This window comes from Lytechinus pictus, chromosome 2 (assembly GCF_037042905.1).
Source record: "Lytechinus pictus isolate F3 Inbred chromosome 2, Lp3.0, whole genome shotgun sequence".
NCBI classification, from domain to species: Eukaryota; Metazoa; Echinodermata; class Echinoidea; order Temnopleuroida; family Toxopneustidae; genus Lytechinus; species Lytechinus pictus.
The window spans coordinates 49951851-49973627 of NC_087246.1; the positions used below are offsets into that span (position 1 = coordinate 49951851).

General features: G+C 35.2%; 1 protein-coding gene across 2 annotated transcripts; it reads right to left on the bottom strand.

The window, feature by feature from the left end:
* Window positions 1–287: 287 nt before the first annotated feature.
* LOC129270994 (uncharacterized) lies at window positions 288–14826 on the bottom strand. Of its 2 annotated transcripts, XR_010292643.1 has the most exons (5): window positions 14621–14826; window positions 8240–8407; window positions 5453–5839; window positions 2616–3324; window positions 1954–2020 (listed from the first exon to the last, which is right to left on the bottom strand). XR_010292643.1 is itself a non-coding variant. In XM_054908343.2 (4 exons), the coding sequence occupies exons 1-4, from the start codon at window positions 14738–14740 to the stop codon at window positions 303–305; spliced, it is 474 nt and encodes a 157-aa protein (XP_054764318.1). In that variant the 5' UTR covers window positions 14741–14826; the 3' UTR covers window positions 288–302. The 2 variants fall into 2 exon arrangements, 1 of the variants encoding a protein (XP_054764318.1); XM_054908343.2 differs by lacking the exons at window positions 1954–2020; window positions 2616–3324 and adding an exon at window positions 288–392 and having other exon boundaries at window positions 5744–5839.
* Between the last annotated feature and the right edge of the window lie 6951 nt (window positions 14827–21777).

The following is a 21777-nucleotide window of genomic DNA, read 5'->3' on the forward strand; positions in this document are numbered from 1 at the left end:
AATATCATTTATTCTACTTCCATTATAACAGTAAATACTATAAAAAACAAATACTAGGATCCACAATTTATACAAACTGAATCTATGGTCTCTCATTTGATAGATTCTTTGAAAAAAATTGGGTTATGAAAATCCCCCAATCCTGTCTAAAACTGAGACCTCTACATCATGAAGAATACAAAATGGCTAGCAGATATAAATATTCTATCAATTAACACATATAAAACCCCCAGATTTGATCTGAAATCATTGCACATCCCAAATAACAAAAACTATGGTGAAAGGGAATCTATCAGGCGTGATCAGACTTCAACATAAGTTTGGCTACGATAGGCTCGAAATGCAGACCAAGATCCAACCGCGTAAGAGAGGGCAGCAATGATTCCAAAAACCTGAATATAATCAGCAAGGATTGATTTCCTACTAAAAATTTGTTTTCAAATGTAATCAAAACGAGTTATATTACTTGTCAATTGTTTAAGATGAATGCAACACTGGGGAAGACTTCTCACTATTTCTTCAAAGAATAAGGTAATGCATACATGTACTGTAGTGCTATTATGTTTCAAATCAAACTCTTTTTCAGTAGGTGAGCTTTATTAAAACATTGTTTTTTTAATGTTGTTTTCTTTTTTAAGTTGTACATTTTTACTTATACTACATGTACCTACTATGTACTTTTTTCTAAAGTTCTAATACTTTTCTTAAAGGGGTACTCCACGCTGAAAATAATATGATTTGAACAGATAAAGAAAAATCAGACGAACAAAACATTGAAAATTTCATCAAAATCAGACAAAGAATAACAAAGTTATGACATTTTAAAGATTCACATTAATTTGGAGAAACAGTTCTATGCATGTCTTCCTGAATATTCATTGAGCAAACTATGTCACATTCTTTCTTGTTCTTTTTTTTAAATATATATTTGATTACATGAAATTACTTTTATTCAAATTTTGTTCTCCAAGAACTAAAAAAACTAGATTGACATCTGATTTAGTGCAGTGGATATTCATTACTGCAACTTCTTTTATCATAAGAAGTCACTTAGATAATAATAATAGTTTACTATTCGGAATACAGGAATCGCTTCTTGATAAATTACAACACATCCAAAATTCTGCTGCAAGACTTATAACTCGAAAAGGAAAATTTGAACACATCACCCCTATCTTATCTGACCTTCACTGGCTACCCATTCGATCAAGGATCAAATATAAACTTCTCATATTAACATTCAAATGTATTCATGGTATTGCCCCTGCTTATCTTCAAGAACTTGTCCAGATTCATAAACCCAAGCGTAATCTCCGTTCTGGCTCACAAAATCTTCTCTCTGTAATTACTGTCAAGACCAAATCATATGGGGATTGGGCTTTCCAAAAAGCTGCACCAGCACTATGGAATTCTCTACCACCGACATTAAGAAATATTACCCAGCTTGAGAAATTCAAAGTTCAATAAAAAACCCACCTCTTTCAGAATGTTTGATTTAGTCAATCGCGCATAGAGACCTGTATGTGTTATGCGTTTTTAAGAAATGTACTATTATTATTATTATTATAAGAAACACATGTATGAAATATCAATTATGATTCCATTCAATAACATTTATAAGAAAAAGGAAAGTGGGGATGTGATGTAATCAGCCTACCAAATGTATAACTGTTATCACAAAATGCTACTCAGATTTAAAATTCAATAACTTCGATATTTGTTATCAGATTTTCATTTAATTTTAAGCATTTTGCTCAGTGAATATTACTGTATTCAAAATTATTTTCAGCCTGGAGTACCTAACTTCATGACTACTAATTCTAGCACTACTGCATAATGTTAGATTATATACTTTCTCCCCATCCCCTCTTCCTCCTCCTCCTCCTCCTCTTCCTTCTCCTTCCCCCCCCCCCCCTCTCTCTCTATCTCCCTCCTTCTTCTTCTTCTATTTCTGGTTTATGTGCTTTCATTTCATGCAATGCACGGAATGCATGGATATTATGTATGGTGTGCATGTATGCTTAAAGGACAAGTCTATCCCAACAAAAAGCTAATTTGAATAAAAAGAGGAAAATCCAGCAAGCATAACACTAAAAATTTCATCAAAATCAGATGCAAAATAAGAAAGTTAGGCCATTTTAAAGTTTCGCTTAATTTCACAAAACAGTTAAATGCACATCCTGTTTGGTATGCAAATGAGGAGACTGATGACATCATCCACTCACTATTTCTTTTTTATTTTATTATAGGAAATGTGAAATATTCTAAATTTCTCCTCATTGTTAAGGGAAACATCGATTAATTCCTCCCTGAACATGTGGAATTAGCATTGTTTGATACTATATGGTTCAGTCAAGTTGGTCCTTATTTTCAAATGTGTAAAAAATGAAATATTGTATAATTCAAACAATAAAAAACAAAAGAAATAGTGAGTGATGGACATCATCGACTGACTCATTTGAGTTGTGCATATCACTGTTTTGTGAAAAATACGCGAAACTTCAAAATGCCATAACTTTTTATTTTACATCCAATTTTGATGAAATTTTCAGCGTTATGTTTGTTTGAATTTTCTCTATTTATTCAAATCAACATTTTTCTGGGGTGGAGTTTACCTTTAAGTGTCACACAGAAATAAATTAGAGAAAGGAGCTTGGACCTTGGAGATTAAATTTCACTGAATGCAGTACACATCTTACATACATGGAAACAAGTCAAGAGGAGAACCCCCCCCTTTTTTTCTTAGAAACAGCTCAATTCATTTTTTTTTAACAGCCCAATCAAAAGGCAACAGCAACACCAATTTTCAACAGCATGCCTGAAAATAACCAAAGTGTTAGTCAATGAATGAAATTTCATGAATGCATATTAATTTCTGTTAGTTGTAAAAGTAAGCAGCGCTATAAAAGCACATGTTTAGACTGTGAATACAAAGCCTGAGCAGTATTTGACAGATGAACATCTTTCCTAGGACTCCCCTTTCCACAGGAGGGAGACCTTTGAAGGACCTTTGAAAGACCAAAAATTGGCAAGGTCTTACAGCAGTCTCCAAGATCACTGAAATTTGTCATCTCTATGGAATGGTTCAGAAAGACTCCTCAAAGAACTCTGAAAAAACTGATTTATACTTCTTGTCTTTACTGGCATAGACTAGTCCTGTAGAGATCTTTCAATAGTCTTTGAGAGATCTTTTATGCAACAAGTAATCTTTCAGAATTCTTTCCATGGACTTTTCCTGGTCTTTCAATGATCTTTAAATGATCTCTCACGAGTCGTTCAGTGATCTCCGCAAAATCTAGAGAGATAGAGAGACCCATAGAAAGACTAACAAGTGGAACGCCTCTGGCAGTCTCGCCTGCATTACGCGATTTAATATAGCAGCAGTGCTAACTTTGAAAACTACTATAAAATAATCATTCACAAAAACACCATTCATATAATGACATAATACCACGTTCATTGACCATAAATGACATTTGAACGGTGACTTAAGACTTGTCAACTACATCCATGTCCACATTTCATTCACTCTATCTATAAACTTTCAAAGTTATGATGGCAATTCAACAATTACCCGAACATGGCCTAAGTTTATTGACCTTAACTGACCTTTGACCTTGGTTTTGTGACCTGAAACTCACAGGGGATGTTCAGTGATACTTGATTACTCTTATATCCCAAGTTTTATGAACTAGATCCATAAACTTTCAGAGTTACTGTAGGATGGTAATTTAACAAATACCCCCAACACGGCCAAAGTTCATTGACCTTTAATGACCTTTGACCATGGTCATGTGACCTGAAACTCGTACAGGATGTTCAGTGATACTTGATTACTCTTATGTCCAAGTTTTAAGAACTAAATCCGTAAACTTTCAGAGTTAGGATGGTAATTTAACAAATACCCCCAACACGGCCAAAGTTCATTGACCTTAAGGACGTTCCACAGTTATATTTGTGCGCATTATGATCTGCGCATAGTTTACAATCTGCGCGCAGACGTCACAATGGATGAACAGGTGATTAATTAGCTGCGGGTATGAGCTGATTTTTCTCATCTTCTGCACTTTAACTGCAGATCCGATGCGTTATTTCATGAAGCTAAAAAAATGAATTATTCCATGTACCATTCAAAAAAATATTCTCTACAATTTCAAAATACTTTACTCTGCAGTGCTGCCAAGAATCACGAATATTACCCCGAGTTTGAATAAATGGTAGAGTGGTTTTGATTTCATCTTCACATAGATACTAAGCATTCGGCCCATTTTTTGTGTTTTAAAAAGCACATTTGCTCTAATAAAAATGCTGATAGTTTAAAAACAAGCACATGAACCCCTATTTTTTAATGTTTGTACCTCTTAGGTATACCTTCCTCTACAACTCTGCAAATTTTGGTGAAAATGACATGGATTTTGAATAAAGTGCAGCATTTATTGTACGTTTGAAGTTTGTTACTGAAATTTTACATTTTTTAGATTGGGATTTTGTTATCTTTTACGCCATTTTTAAAAACTGACAGTGCTGTTAAACTTAAAATTTCAAACAAATAGCACTATTAATAGATTCTCCATTCTAACGATACAATTATTAACTCTCTTGCGAAATTTGATGACTTTTTCATGTATTTTGACTGAGTAATAGAGGTTTAAACTCATTGTAGTAATCTTGGGCGGTCTAAAAATGCCAAATTCTTTTGAATGCGCAATTCTTAAGAACATTAATTTGGGTGAACTTTGAAGCTCTATAGCAAAAAATCAAGCACATGGACCTATGTTAATTTTTGCATATTTCGAATATTAAGGCTCTAAAGTATCTATGTGCAAAGTTTGGTGAAAATGACATGGATTTCACTTTAACTGTGGAACGTCCTTAAATGACCATTGACCATGGTCATGTGACCTGAAACTCGCACATGATGTTCGCTAATACTTGATTATCCTTATGTCCAAGTTTCATGAACTAGATCCATAAATTTTCAAAGTTATGATAGTAATTCAACAAATACCCCCAACTTGACCAAAGTTCATTGACCCTAAATGACCTTTGACCTTGGTCACGTGACCTGAAACTCGAGCAGGATGTTCACTAATACTTGATTAACCTTATGCCCAAGTTACATGAACTAGGTCCATATACTTTCTAAGTTATGATGTCATTTCAAAAACTTAACCTTCGGTTAAGATTTTGAAAATAATTCTCCCAACATGGTCAAAGTTCATTGACCCTAAATGACCTTTGACCTTGGTCATGTGACCTGAAACTCAGGCAGGATCTTCAGTAATACTTGATTAACCTTATGTCCAAGTTTCATGAACTAGGTCCATATACTTTCTAAGTTATGATGTCATTTCAAAAACTTAACCTTAGGTTAAGATTTGATGTTGACGCCGCCGCCGCCGCCGCCGCCGTCGGAAAAGCGGCGCCTATAGTCTCGCTCTGCTATGCAGGCGAGACAATAAGAATTTTGAAAGGTCATCAAGAGACCGCGGAAACACTGCTGAAACACCATCAAAGACCACTTTCCTGTGAGACCGCTGCAAGACTGTTTTGAACTGTTTCGAAAGATTCGGAGATCATGGAGACAACAAAGATCAATCAGGAATTATGAAAGACCTCAGAGATCTTTGAAAGTTCATTGAAAGACCTTTGAAAGATCGAGCAAGTTTCATGGTCTTACAGCTGTCTTTGAGAGGTCTTGCTCTCTGTGGAATGAGGTTTAAAAAGCTATGAGTATACTCACCCCTGCTGCAATTGACACTGGGCTGAATGGACTGATCAAAACTGGAATACCAATAGCAACATAGAGGACACAAGCACCTAAACTTACAAGCAAATCCTGGAAGAGAAACATAAGTTTTATACATTACATTTCAAGATGCAATGTTTTAATAAATATTTTTTTTTTTTTTGCAGGAGTTTCTGCATTTTATTCATAAATCAATGATAAATTAACATGTTCACATAATTGAATGAATACAATTTAAATGTGACAATTAAAGAGATACATTGTAAATAATACAGAAAAGACTGATAATTAAATCATACCTAAGCATGTGATATAGTTCGGTAAAATACAGGGGCCAGCTATTATAAGCACAGAGGTGCTTGAAGCAATAGCAGCCAGGAGAGGGGGCTACATGAAAACCATCATAAAATCATATTTGATAAATTGATCGTCACGAAATATAAGATTAAAAAATATATATATATTGGTAGAAAAAATTGTAAAAATGGTAAAAAGTAGTGCAAGTGTGTGCAGTGCATGCAGTGAATATTTGTCATATATTTTTTAAATAGAGCATTACTAATTATAATTTGTAATGGGTGGTTCATGGGGAACCAGTGATAAGGTGATCAGCTCCACTGAGGATCCGATCAGCAGAATCGCCTGAAGCATATAAAAAGTTGTTAAAATCCTATCTGTTTTCTTCTTAATTTTGTTGAATATCATAAGGTAATTTGATCTGTCCATACACCCACACAAGCAAGCATTATTTTATCTGTAATTCCCCCCCCCCCCCGCGGCCCCCCATCCCTCTGTGCCTCGGAATAGTTTACTAGATAGATGGCGCATAATAAATGCTGTGTTTATTATATTACTAAGGTACTAGTATTTCAATAGTAAATGAAAATCAATTTGCATTTTGTTGATATGTTAGGTAAGCCTTCTGTTTGCTTCAAGATTTTTAAGAACCCCCTTTATAAATAAATATATGATTGTACAAGTGGACCCAGTTTCATTGCAACTTAAAGATCCAGACCGGACCCGAAAATGAAATTGATAAATTATATACCAATCGAAAGCTTATAAGCTACTAAATACACCAAGGTATGCTTTATGCATTTTCACCGCTTCCCAGCTGAGTATTTTGCTTAAGAATATTCCAGTTATCGGGTTTCGAACCCCGCTTAGAAAATAGGCTTTATTGTGCTTTTCACCTGCCTCGAGACCGTGACGTCACGTTGTGTAAGAAGCGTCGTGATTCCATAGGTTTGTACACAGAAAAACTGGGTGATTTTTTTGCTTTCCAGATAACGCATTTCATTCTCTTCACTTCTATCACAGAGGGATATCACATATATTTTTACCCACAAGCTTCAATTTATGAAATCTGCAGTTTTGAACTAGTTTTTGCCATATTTTATTTCCTGCTTATTTGGCGCAGATTTCAATTCTATCTGCATTTAGATTATGTATAACAACTTTTTCTGACATAGCAATTTAGGCCCAATAAGAGCCAAGCAAAGAAATCACAAAAAAGGTAGTGAATAGTTGTAGGTTTACAACAATTTGAACAGTGAATAATTTTGAGTGCCATTTTCATCTGAAAACGAAAAAAAAAATGGATTCATAACATGGAAATGGAAGAAAATACCCAATGCTTTTGTACACAAACCTATGGAATCACAACCCTCCTGACACAACGTGACGTCATCATTTCCAGGCGACGTGGGGGTGCTCAATCGAAGCGTACTTTGGAGGAGCAGTTTCTTTGATTTTTATTTAATATTTTTAACTATTGGAAGGAGATATATGTAATATTTTTGGTATATTCGTATTGTATGAATCATTACCTTTATTTTGATATATGATTGTTTTTACACCGGTCAGGGTCTTTAAGAAGAACAAACACTCCTTGTCATTAAACCAATAAAAAAAGTGTGCCACAAGGAGTTGTGATTAAACATAGGTTTCTGTGCAACAAGCTCCATTGTGTAATTTCACAGACATTTTTTTAAGGGGGTATTTTTTTCATTCTGCAATTTTACCAGAATTTTTTTTATTATCATAATTGTCATTACTATTATCACTATCATTATCATTTCATAATCATCATTCTGTTGTGGGGGTGGCTAATACCTTCACAAGCCTGTAAATTTGTCATATATATATATATATATATATATATATATATATATATATATTTACAATGTAAAACAATGTTAGTACTCGATAGTACTCATTCCTGATGACGACCAGAACACGCTGGTCGAAATGTCGTTAACAGTTCTTTTCAGAGCTTACATACAGTCAAGAAAGAATAATAAACAGTCCTTTTCAGGACTACATACATGGTGTTTACCGTAGTGCTCATAAACATAAATTTGAAGATGTCAAACAAAAGTTGAGAATAAATCATCAATAGGAGAAGTATACATGTAGAAGGAAGAGATTAAGATGAAAAAAAGATGAAACAAGAAAAATGATGATGAAAATGAAGATCACAAAACTCACCGCAATGAACCAATTGACTCTTGTAACTTTTTTATAGGTGTGACTGGCAAACATGAACCAAATGACGAATGTCATGGTCCAGCCACATAATGTGGCTATGATAAAGAATACGATGGCTACACCATTCCCGACTATGCAAGCCAATGTGAAGGCCAACAATGACCAGCCCTGGAGGAAAGATTAAAAAACAAGGTCACATTATAAACATCTTCAAAACATTTAAACAATAGTTACTATGATCATTCATTTTATTGATTGGCTGTTCTATACTAATGAATGGAGTTAGATTGATTGCCTGATTGCTTGATTAATGCATGATATCATTAATTTATTTATGACATTAAAGGTCAAGTCCACCCCAGAACATTGTTGATTTGTATCAATAGAGAAAAATCCAGCAAGCATGATGCTGAAAATTTCATCAAAATCGGATGTAAAATAAGAAAGTGGTGACACTTTATATTTTTGCTTATTTTTCACATAATAGAACTTTATAAGCAGAACTCGGTGACATGCATACATGTATGAGAGAGTTGATGATGTCCCTCACTCACTATTTATTTTTTATTTTATTGTTTGAATTATACAATATTTCAATTTTTACTCATTTAACCATCTGAACCATAAAATGTTAAAAACATTGGTAATTTCACAAATTCAGGAAAAACTAAAACTTCTTTTACATTTCTTGAGGGGCGTCCTTTTTCAAGCCTTTGTGCTTATGACTGTCCCCTCCCATGCAATGATTGTTTATTGTTATTTAACTGTGAAATATTGTCAATATATTTTGTTGTATGATCAATTTTTTGCATGAAAATAAAGAATGGATCTATCAATCAATCAATTGCCATGAGGAGAAAATTAGAATATTTCATACCGGTATTTCATTTAATAAAATACAAAAGAAATAGTGAGTGGATGACATCATCAGTCTCCTCATTTGCATACTGACCAGGATGTGCATATAACTGTTTTGTGAAATTAAGCAAAATTCAAAATGTCATAACTTTCTTATTTTACATCCGATTTTGATGAAATTTTCAGTGTTGTGCTTGTTGGTGACATTACAAACCTCAGAATGAGTCAGTAGGAACTGTGTGCACAAGGTAACTAGGCATGGTTTAACCCATGAGGTGAAACCAAGAGTATATGAAAATCCTAGTTCAACAAATCCCATCGATCCTGATCCAGCATACTATCTTTTACAGCTCAGGCAGCCAAAATGCTTATTTTTGCACATTTTATCAAACCAATTAACTTAAAACTAAATTTAGCTGAATTTTCACCAAGATTTATTCCCTTTAATAATCCAAGATCTAATGAATTCATTACCAGAGTTTCAGGCAACATGTAGCATTAAGAGAATGGGAGAAGCTTGCTGAGGAATGTAATATTATTTACTGGGTTGAACTTGAAAGCCATAACTTGCATTTACAATAAATGTAACTTCCCCAGCAAGCCTTTAACATTACATTTCATAAAAATGCAAGTCAGATTAAAAATCAGTGGAACTATTAAGGGCTTTGTTCGTATCATTGTGACTGTGCCATGAACCAGTGATGGCCTGGTGGTGGATTTGCTGACTGGCAATCAGTAGACAAGAGGTTCAAATCCTGCTGGTTTCAAGATTTTGTCTGACTTTATCAGATAGATCAATGCGATAATACTGGGTTGAAAGCCATAAATTGTATTTACAAATATAATTAAACTTCCCCAACTAGCCTTTAATGAGAGTTACGGTACATGTAGAAATTGTTGCCCAACAAAATTCTGCTGATGTAATCACCACCTCAGAGACATGGCTCAGACAGAACAAACCACGTGATCATTTATCAATGAATGGTTTTATTCACTTCTCAATACCTCTCATCTGAAGAAACGGTAGTGGAGTCAGACGTTATGTCAGGGTGTGATCGTACAGGTTCTCCCGATCGCACAGCTTATACAGTATACACACCTGGGACAGACACAGTGGGCCATCGATAACTAAAGTCTAGAACTGTACCATTCTCCCGATCTTTTTCTTTCCTTGGTTTGATGGCAACCAGTCAGAAATTTTTTGCCACAGCTTTTAAAAAGAATCGAATAGCTTCTTTTGCATTTTGTTTTCATAGTTTTTTTCATTCTCATTCATTTGTTTTTCTTTTCTCTTTTATTAATTATAGAAATTGTAATTTATTAGGCGCCATATCCATCTCGTAAGAGATGCTCAAGGTGCACAAGTGAAGGGGGGAGCAAATAAAAAAAAATTTAATAATAAAATGAGTTATAGAGGTAAGTTTTTAGTTCAATCTTAAAGGAGAATGAAACTCTTGGAGCAAGTTAGCTTTTGTGAAAGCAGAAAAATCAAAGAATAAGATCAACAAAACTTTGAGTAAAATAGGACTAGCAATAAAAGAGTTATGAGCATTTGAATGTCGAGATCACTAATGCTATGGAGATCCTCCAATTGGCAATGCGACCAAGATCTGTGATGTCACACACGTACAACTCTCCCATTTGGACACTGAAAATATACCCCAAAACATCTCTTTTTGCTCATTCTAATCATATGACAAACAATTCATCAATGATATAATGTTGTGAAACCTCTGTACTTGTCATCTCATAAAGAGAACACCTCACCTTGTGATAGACTTTATAAAAGTGAGAATATAAGTAAAATAAGTACTAAAGTAATGAGGGAGTTGTACGTGTGTGATATCACAGATCTTGGTCGCATTGCCGTTGGGAGGATCTACATGGCACTAGTGATCTCAATATTCGAATGCTCATAACTTTCTTATTATTCATTCAATCTTCCTCAAACTTTCAACAATATGTTTCTTTGATTTTTCTCTTTGATATGGATTCAGCTGGTTTCAAGGGTTTCATTCTCCTTTAAAGGGATGCTCTGAGCTGACAATATTTATATCTAAATAAATAGAGTAAAATTCACAAAGCAAAATGCTAAAAATTTCATCAAAATAGGAGAACAAATAACAAAGTTATTGTACATGTATTTTAAAGATTAGCAATGTTTTGTGAAAAAAAATATATGCACATCATCATGAATATTCATTAGGTGGGCTGATGTCACATCCCCACATTCCTTTTTCTTACATGTATGTTAATACATGAAATCATAATTGTTTCATACATGTGTAAATGATGTGTCTCCATTATGATGAAATAAGTTGCAGTAATAAATAACTAATGCACTTAATCAGTTGTCAATCCGATTGTTTTAGTTCTTGGTAGAAAATGTTTGAATACCTAATTCCATATAATACAAAACAACAAGTGGGGATATGACATCAACAGCCCACCAAATGAATATTCATGAAGACATGCCTAGAACTGTTTCACTGGAACAATACAAATCTTTAAATTCAATAACTTTATTTTATCAAATTTTGATCAAATTTTCAGCATTTTGCTGTGGGAATTTTACTTTATTTATTGAAGTGTGGAGCATCCCTTTAAATGCTTTATGGCTCCGCGCCATCCCCTCCGTCAATAGACCGATGATGGACTTGGGCTCGTAGTGGAGGAGCTCCACCAATGCCTTAACAGGCTTAACTATAACATCTATGGAGAAAAGCGTGCGCCAATGCACCCTCCTCGATTAGGCCTACTCCTAAATTTTGCTTTTTGACAGGAGAAAAGGGAAGATACAGTATGATAAAGATACATGTAAATTCATACTAAATACATTCAGCTTACCACCTTTCCGAAAAATGGTGAATTTTGATGACAAACAGATCAGGATCAGCAGTAGAGGCGCACGGCCAATATGGGAGACTATCTCCCATTAGAGAGATTATCTCCAATATCAGAGACTTTTGTAAAGAATTTGGGTATCCAATTTCAGAGACAGTCACCAGTTTGGGAGACTGATTTCCTTTTTTTACATTTGCTGCAAAAGGATTACCTTGGTGGCAAATAAAAATGTGATAAGCAGATTCTTCATGAAAATTTACCCCTTTTCACCATCTACCTTGCTTTGATAAGGATTTTTGTTGTCATCCATAGCCTACACAAAACAAATAGGCTTCTGACCTCAGTGACCCGAGACAAAATTTTGGGTGGAAAAATTATGCTTTTGTTGGTGTTGTTTATTTTGTTGTTTTGCAATATGGGAGACAATCTCCCATATTGAAGAGAGGCCCTAATATTGGCCGTGCGCCTCTACTGATCAGCCAGGTTCCTCTTCGATCGCTCTACCGCCATCAGCGCATTGAGCGTACAAACTTGCCAGCCAATCCGCTGGCACCGGCACGTATCATAACCTTGTTTATTGAATTCAATGAGTGGTAGCCTTGACCTTTTTTATAATTAATTCCGTCAAGCAAATTCGACTTAATTTTAGTTCTGTTAGGTATAGCTATATGATTTTGATTAATTTTTGAAAATTTTGTGTGAACTGTGAGAAATTGTTGATTAAAAATTAACCTCACGATAATTTCTAAAATGTGCGCAAATTTGGTCATCCCATCATACATGATACAGACTACAAAATATACAGGCCACCCAATCAGGGTCTCAGCGGCCCACTGGCATGACTGGAACATAGAGATATATATACCCACTTGTTCACTGCAACCACCCTGCCTGTGGGGAATCTACAGGTTGGACTATGGCATGCCAATGCTGTACAGAGAACACACTTTAAAAAATGATTAAAATGTCACTTTTGTGACCAAAATTACTAATTTCCGTACAGTTGCAATTTATTTTTCATTAGTAACTTGGGAATAATTTTTGTATTCACCAGAGCGCTCAAAAACTTGATTTTGGGGCATATTTTTGTGTACGCCCTCTATTGGTGGAAAGTAATATGGCAAGAAAATTTTCATTTTTTGATCTCTATTTTTAATTAAGAAAAAATAATTTAAAGAATCAAATTTACTTAAGAGCCAAGTTGTATTACGAATAGGTGCAATGAAAACTGTCAGTGTAAAAAAATTCAAGCATTTGTCCCAAAGAAAAAGAGAAAATAAGCCAAACATTGCCACCCTTATTTTGCCACACATGGAGATATAACTGAGAACAAGGTTATATCATAACCTTGTTCATTGAATGAGTGTATATACCCAGTTGTTGTGTGTCCGGACAGGTTGTGTGTCCGGACGATCAATTTTAGAAAGTCATTTGGAAAAATTTACAAGCAAAGTTTCATCAACTTCAAGTTTTAGTATAGTCACGTATTGTATTACCGGACACTATTATGATTCCGGACGCGCATATTACTGCGTTCTAAAACAAATTTGTACCGTAAGACTTCCGCAATTCAATTTCACAGAGCAATACATAGAAAAAGATTGCAAAAACAAGGCGAAAAATCCAACTTTTACCTAATTATCTCTAAAAATGACAGAAAATGCTTTAAATATCATATAACATAGTTTTGTATTAACAATTGATATATTTTCTAACGGAAATATGGGCCTGATTTGCCGAATTTCAATCTCGTCCACTCCTTCGATCAAATGATGAGGTATGGTGTATTGTGGGTGATCGTCGACGGCTAGTTCTCAAGGTACCCGTGCGCGAGGTTTACCGTGAGTAGAGCCGTCGATCGGCAGCGCATCGATTGAACTTGATGAGCGTCACGATACGAACGCTAACATATTAATTATTATTGGAAAGTGCCATGGAACATGCAGCTAACAAGACAAAATAAAATAAGTTATCAAACACGAATTTATTACCAACATCTGCTCAGATTCGATATAAAAAAGCAAATAATACTTAGAATTTACTCATGATATGATATAAGAAGAAAAAAATCAAAAAAATTTGTTCTTACATCATTATAATCAAGGATATCTTTACCCGTCCGGCGCGCGTCCGGAATCATGATGTAATTTGTCACGCACGAAAATAATTGTTTTTCGTGGAGGGGTATGCGGCAAGTGCGATGCATAGAAAATGGTTGGTAAATATAAAATAATTTTATCATATTCATAATTTTCATAATATTTGGAATAGCAAGTGTGAATTTTTCTTGATTGTATTTCCTCTAGTTGTCATTTTTAAAGCACTGAAATAAAGGTGTCCGGCAATAGGATACACTGCCATACTATTATTACTAAGTTTTACTTTTAGTTTTAGTACAAAATGTTCGGAAATATTAATTATAGGCCTAATTGAGAACAAAATAGAAGATGATTACAACTATGGAATTAATATTTTTAGTGTAATCCAAAGACAGAAATGAAGGCTTCTAAAATATAGTGTCCGGACAACCGACCCCCCCATCCTAGTCCTACTAATAATGGACTGGCACCACTCCCGTAGCTCGACATGCATGCATATCCAGCCAATATTTCAGCTTAGTCCCATACGTTGTTTTAAATGTACCGTAACTAGGCCAAACTAAAATAAAATGAGACTTACAATCTGTTTAGCTTTCAAAATTCCATTTATTGACTTGACGTAAGTCATATCGAGACCACACTTTCGTTCCCCATGATCGGCGCTGGAAGATGGATCAGCTTCTTTTCCGGATGATGCCATAATTAATACCCAAATTCGGGTTTCAGTGTCAAGCGGTTTTTCTTAAATTTAATTTCAAGTTATGCCAATCAAGCTCCGGCGGCACGCGCGACACGCCCACGCGGCCGGGCGCCGAGCTAGCTAGCGAGCGCGGCGCGAGCGGAACTATTTGCCATCGCTGCCTGTGGCTTGATCGCGAACTGTGCTGTGCCTGTGGGTCGTGGAATCGTCAACAAATATCCCCGCAAATATCTAACGTTAAGCGTTTTAAAAGTGATATAGTGAGTTCAATTAATTTATCTTGATCATCGTATCAGGTTTATTTGATTGGTACCCGGTACCGTATTTGATTTTCACTGAACTTTTTATGCCCCTAGTATAGGAATTGACTCGCAGATCAGGAGCGGACGTCAGCCAAGCCAGGCCCGCAACGGGGCGCGAGGGCCGCTACTCCGTGTACTACTGTAGCCGTAGGTGTATTAGGGCCTATAATCACACATTCAACATTTGTGATTGTACAATTTGTAGTCGATCTAAATTTTGACTACTGGATTACCAGTACGGTATTAAAGTGAAGTTGAGGCCCATGTGAATTGACTCTGTAGTGTTATGCAAATTTGAAATTTGTCATTTGTTTTTTTCTTTTTCATTTCAGAGCCAACCCAATTTTTCACACGCCGTGTGAAAAATTGAAAAATGTAATCTACGGTACTAGCATGAAATCAACATAGCATACAATCAACATAGCATACAATTGTTAACTGAAGGAAATTTCTCTGACCTATAGTTCAAAACAAGGCTCTACATTATTATTTCTTAATCTTATTTCATCGCTAAATCTACGTGTATTCACATTTTTCACATTTCCTATTTCATTCAAACAAGCACACACACGCACACCCCACACACACCTTCACACAACAAACATCAACCACTCTGCACAAACACTACCGTAATACTTGGTGCAAGCTGAAAGAGGGGAAATTTTTTTTTTAAGATACCATAGAAAAACTCGCTCTTCTTGCACTTCACTAGGTGGTACGTACTGTACGCGTACCGACTGCTTATGTGCAGCGCTGAGCTTGATCAAGCGACCGAGTGATTCCGAAATAGGTGTAAAACTTTGTAAAAAAGTGTCAAAACGGAAAATATTCAACTTCTACTGGACTTTGGAGGCTCAGATGCAAGTATTTTAGGTTTTGAATTATTTAGGGTGAGATTGTACATGTTTGAAAACCATTAAACGGGGAGGTGCGAAACTACACTAGCGCCTAGATCTATTTGAGATTTGTTATTTTTCTGTTTTTTTCTGGAGTAGATTTATGAATTCATTGAGCCTGACAAATCAAATGTCATGAGTGTTTTTGTTTTTTTATCTTGCCTCTCCACATACAGGACATATTTATTTATTCTCAGAAATTAAACCTGTGTCACTTTTAATTAACAGTTATGGCCTAATTGTTACCTCTAATGCCTAGTGACGCCTACAGCCGGGAGCAAGGATTCCTGTCATAGATAATCTTGTTATTAACAGTAGGATCTATTCTTTTAAAAACAGGAAAGTCCACTCCAACAAAAAGTGTAGCCTATTTAAACAAATGCAGAAAAGTCAATCAAGTTTATAATACTGAAATTTCATAAAAATTGTACCGGTATGTAAAATAAGAAGTCGATGATTTCATGCACTATTACTTATTTGTATTATGTGGAATATAATATTGAAGTAGACCTGTTTGCATTTTTGCTGATTTGACAATAAGGAAGCATACATTTTTTGTATGACTGAGTCTCAAGAAGGGGTTGCAAGGATATCTTATGCCACAATCACAGACCCAAAAACATCAATGCTCTTTCTTCCGTAGAACCATCAAGATGTGGAACACTCTCTCAGTAAATGTTGTGACAGCACCATCAACAGAAGCCTTTCGTCAGCACCTGACGAAGGGCAACAACAGCTAGATCCATATCCAATCCATACCTGTTTTTACTAATATATTTGGCACATGTAATGATGTACTTTAGCCTTGTGACACACTCCAAGTTCTGCAAGAATCTTCAGGATTGAAAGTAATGCCTTTATTTTTGAAAGAAGGAGACTACACAGAAGAAGAAGAAGAAAACAGCATATTCAAGGAGGACGCAAAGATTCAAACCTAGTTTCATGTTATAATGAGGGGAAAATTATTTCATATAATAAAATACAAAAGAAATAGTGTGTGACATGCATCAATTAGGATGTGCAATTGTGCATATTCATGTAAATGTTTTTTAAAATATTTTAGCGGACTTGTAATATTAAAAATTTAACATTCAATTTTGATAGCGTTTTCAGTGGTACATGTATAAGTAGTTGTTTGATCTTTGTAATTGTTATTCAAATTATCATTTTAAGTTTGAATTCCAAAGAATAAATGAAAAAATTCAGCAAAATCCATTTACATTTTCATGGAAAAGAATGTGCCCACACCAAATTATGTAATTACAGAGTATACAGAGAAATTGGAATGGCGGGTGCTCAAGATCTCAAGAGTCACTCATATTGCAAAATGTCACACATGTCTAGTTTTTTTTTTTCAGGAAATCTGAGGAGTGTTTCACAAAGATTTAAGTATGACTTTAAAAAAAAGAGTCGCACTTATATGCCGATGCATACATGATATGCAACACGCGATCTTATTGATTGATATGCAGTAATGTGCATCCCGTGCACATGATCTGACCAATGTGGTGATGTCTTCTATACCGTACGCAACTGGGAATTAAGTGCAATTTTAAGTCACACATAAATCTATGTGAAACACCCCCCCCCCCCTGGTTTTGATACCTGATAATCCTCAAGTTTTCTCTGTAACTGCAAGCTTGTATGTAGGCATATATCCTGTACAGATAAATATAGATTTCAACTGATTTCAAGTTCAACTGATTTAATTTTAATCTCATCTTACTGGAACTTTCAACCACATGTAGCATCAAGTTTAATGACTTTTTCAGACTTCAGATACATTCATGTTCAGCCTGACCAGGAGCCCGTAGCATAAAGCTCAGCAATGATTGCAGAACATTTTTAAACAATTGATTGCATCGATTACAATATACAATCAATTGCAAAAATCAAGCGTACAAATAACTGCTGACTTTTGTGTTGTAGGATCCAGGAAGCATTTCACGAAGGACAAGTCAGATATTTCATCTGAGTCTGACAAAGTCTGTTTTATCTGACAGTAAAAAGAGTAACAGTCAGACTCGTAGGTCTCTCAATAGTACATACTCCTCACTCTCAGCCAATCAAAGTCTAGGAAAATTGCCCATCTGACGACTTACTTGTCATACAACATCGTTGATGAAATTTCTTTGCAGACACTGAATGGACACAAATTTGACATTAACAAATAATACCATTTCTTGGGGAGAGACTTGACTGGAAGAAGCAGACACAGTATATACGACATTATTATTTAGACAGGTTCCCCTCAAGGCCAGTCAATCACTGGCTGATTCAGGGGGGGGGGTAAAGCCGGCCCGTGCCCCCCCCCCCCTCCCCTTTTTGAGAGGCACAATTACAATTTGTAAAACAGAAGTGTGCACCCAACCTTTTGAAAGTGAAGACCTTTTATCAGGGTGCTACATAACTTTTTAGAAGCGCTTACCCAGTCGGACAAGTAAAATTTTAAAAAGTTGGAATATACTTGCCCAAAAATCTATTTCACTTGCCCGAAAAAATCCTTGAAAAAAAAGATTTACCTCTTCAAAAGAAAGTTTTGCGGTTTTATAAACCATTGACCTTTTTCTCTCTTTTGACATGAACTGATCTACCTTGTTATTGCATTTCTTTTTTCAAAGTGATTTTATCTTGCCTGCCATGACCAAAATATTGGTCATTCTACTGTGAGAATTTTGCTTTGCCCAATTCAGGCAAGTAGTTTTGGTCTTTACTTCAAAACACTTGCCCGACTTTAACTTTTACTTGCCCCGGGCAATCGGGCAAGTGCTTATGTAGCACCCTGCTTTTATTTCATTTTATTTTTTTGCTTGTCAAATTTTTCCTCTGAAAAATCTGCCCCCCCTTGGAAAATCCTGGATCCGCCCCTGCAGTCAATATATACTTCACTTGTGATACTAGTCTCCTACAGTCCTACTTCAGACTCTTTATTAGGCATTATGTGAAAGCCAAGGGTCTGTGCCTGTAGACTAATTGACAATGTATGAGGGATGGAACTCGCTATTCAATCCCTCATTTATTTCTTATTTTCTTTAGGTACAAATTCAAGCATGGCAGATCCAGGAGCATTTCCAGACACCCATACTACCTCCACCCACACAACTACAACAACTCAGCAAACAGCACCAGCAAGCTACCAGTTTACTGTCGACACAGGTTATGTCAAATCCCTACCTGGTATCCTGAAGATTGTAGAGATTGTGAGTATTTTTGTTAATATATATAAAAGCAAAACAGATCTACATGTGTGAGGGAAATTGATAATTTTATATTTGCCTTGTACCAGGCGACCAATTTTTGGTCAAGAATAATAAATATGGAAAAAAAAAATTAGTTTGGGATTCTTTTTTTTTGGGGGGGGTTCATTTATTCAAATATTTTTCTTTACTAAATGCTGATCCAGCAATTTGAATTGCAGCCTGCAGGTGATTTTTGTCATTGAAAGAAAATCCTTATTGTTTTTAAACTTCATATGGACTTTAAAATCTTAAGGACTGCTTTCCTTAGTAAATTTTGCTTTTTTCTATAATACCAGATTACCAGTTCTGACTAAAAAAGCCCTTCCTTTTTCTTCACATTTGTAAACAGCCTTTTTTCGTTAAAGTTGCCAATGTCTTTTTAATTGTACACGAATCGACCCCTGTTATTTTTGGGGCTGCCACACACGATATGAACTGAAAGTGACATCGTTTTCAAATATAATCTAGAAATCAAATTTTAAAACAAATAATTTTAAAAGTGTGTGATAACTCATGTTCAGAAGAGCTTAAAGGAGAAGTCCACCCCAACAAAAACTTGATTTGAGTAAAAAGAGAAAAATTCAACAAGCATAACACTGAAAATTTCATCAAAATCGGATGTAAAATAAGAAAGTTATGAAATTTTAAAGTTTCGCTTTGTTTCACAAAACAGTTATATGCACATCTCGGTCGGTATGCAAATGAGAGAACTGATGGCATCACTCACTCACTATTTCTTTTGTATTTTATTATATGAAATATAAAATATTTTGATTTTCTCGTCATTGTTATGTGAAATGAAGTTTAATTTTTCCCTGAACACGTGGAATTCCATTATTTTAACATTTTGTGCTTCAGGTAAGGAGGTCCTAATCATCAAATTCATAAAAATTGAAATATTGTATAATTCAAACAATAAAAAACAAAAGAAATAGTGAGTGAGTGACATCATCGACTCTCATTTGGATGTAACTGGCTCGTTCATATAACTATTTTGTTAAAAATAAGCGAAACTTTGAAATGTCATAACTTTCTTATTTTACATCCGATTTTGATGAAATTTTCAGCATTGTGCTTGTCCGATTTTTCTCTATTTATTCAAATCAAAAATTTTCTGAGGTGGACTTGACCTTTAAGGAAAACTGAAGTTACAGTGTAGATAAAAGACATGATACATACCGTAATTTATAATAAATATCTTTCTTGCAAATAGACTGCTCAAGGCACTTTAAAAGTCTTCTATTGATAAGATGGATAAAGTGCAGAAGCATCCATATGGATAATGTGCAAATATTGGTCATTTCATCTGACAATGTCTGTTTTTCCATCAGTTACCATAGCAATGGTCTTAACAACCTTAATTATACTGCTGTCATATATTTGGCTCTAATTTGTATTGGTTGATATCCATTAAACCCCTGAGAGTGTATTAGGATATAGGGTGACTGAGAGAGGAAGCAAGAGCTTAGCTGGCCTCTGGTACAAATCTCAATTTGAGTTCATTGCTGATCCCTTCTCTTTGAAGGTGTTGAAATGTAACTTGGAATTTCTCCTTCAAAAATTTAATGAGAGATAATACTACATGTCATGTACTACTAGAACTACATGTTGCAAGAAAATAATGCAGAGAGTCGGCAAATATTTTGGTTTCAATGTCACTCTTACCAGAATGCTCACTTTGTACTTGTTTGTTATCATTGTTGGTTTGAGGGTGTTTTTTGTTGTTGTTCTTTTTGTATTTATTTATTTATGAATTTATTCATTTATTTTTATTTTTTCTATTTACATGTATCATTAAATCAATAAAATTCAGTTATTTAAAAATTTTTTTTTTATAAAATTATATATTTTTTTTTTTTTTGGGAGGGGGGGTCAGGGTATGATGTCTGTCATGGCAGTCTGAAATTGGCTCAAATTATCTTATTTTGTGAAAAAAAAACAAGGTTGGTGTTGTGGTGATAAAGGTAGGTTTGAGGTTCAGTTTTGCTTGAAATACATGTAGCCTACATTTGTAGATTACCATCAAAGCTGTGGTTGTTGCCAGTGAAAATATGGAACCCTGCATGTAGCTGTCATAGAATAAGTTTATAAGTGGGTCATGGCGTGGGGAATGTGGAATCATAAGTCCAAAATAGGTTGTGGGGCATGTGTTGTGACATTTAATCATGGAGCTAGTAATAAGTAGCTCAATAGGTGGTTTCAAACCACCTCGATCACAAGAATCCCCGTTAAATTACGAGAACATTTTTAGGCTAAAAAATACCCATTAATTATTCCTGCATTCACACCGCCCCGAAACATACCCTTCGGGATAAATTCCTGAAGTTAGGAGCATGCGCAGTATGGTCTAATATGCAGGCAAGGCGCGATATTCAAAACCACTAGCCCAGCAGCCACCCACGGCGACCGTGCCCAACGACACGCTGGGCTAAAAGTTCCCGTAAATTGCTTTCACATTGCCAAAATACCTGCGACCTTGGAAAAATCCCCGCGAAAGTTCTCGTAATTTCGCCAAGTACCTACTATTTAGCGGGTATTTTCTTTCGGGGAAATTACGCGTAGTTTGCTTTCACATTACCAAAATACCTGGTATTTTCTGA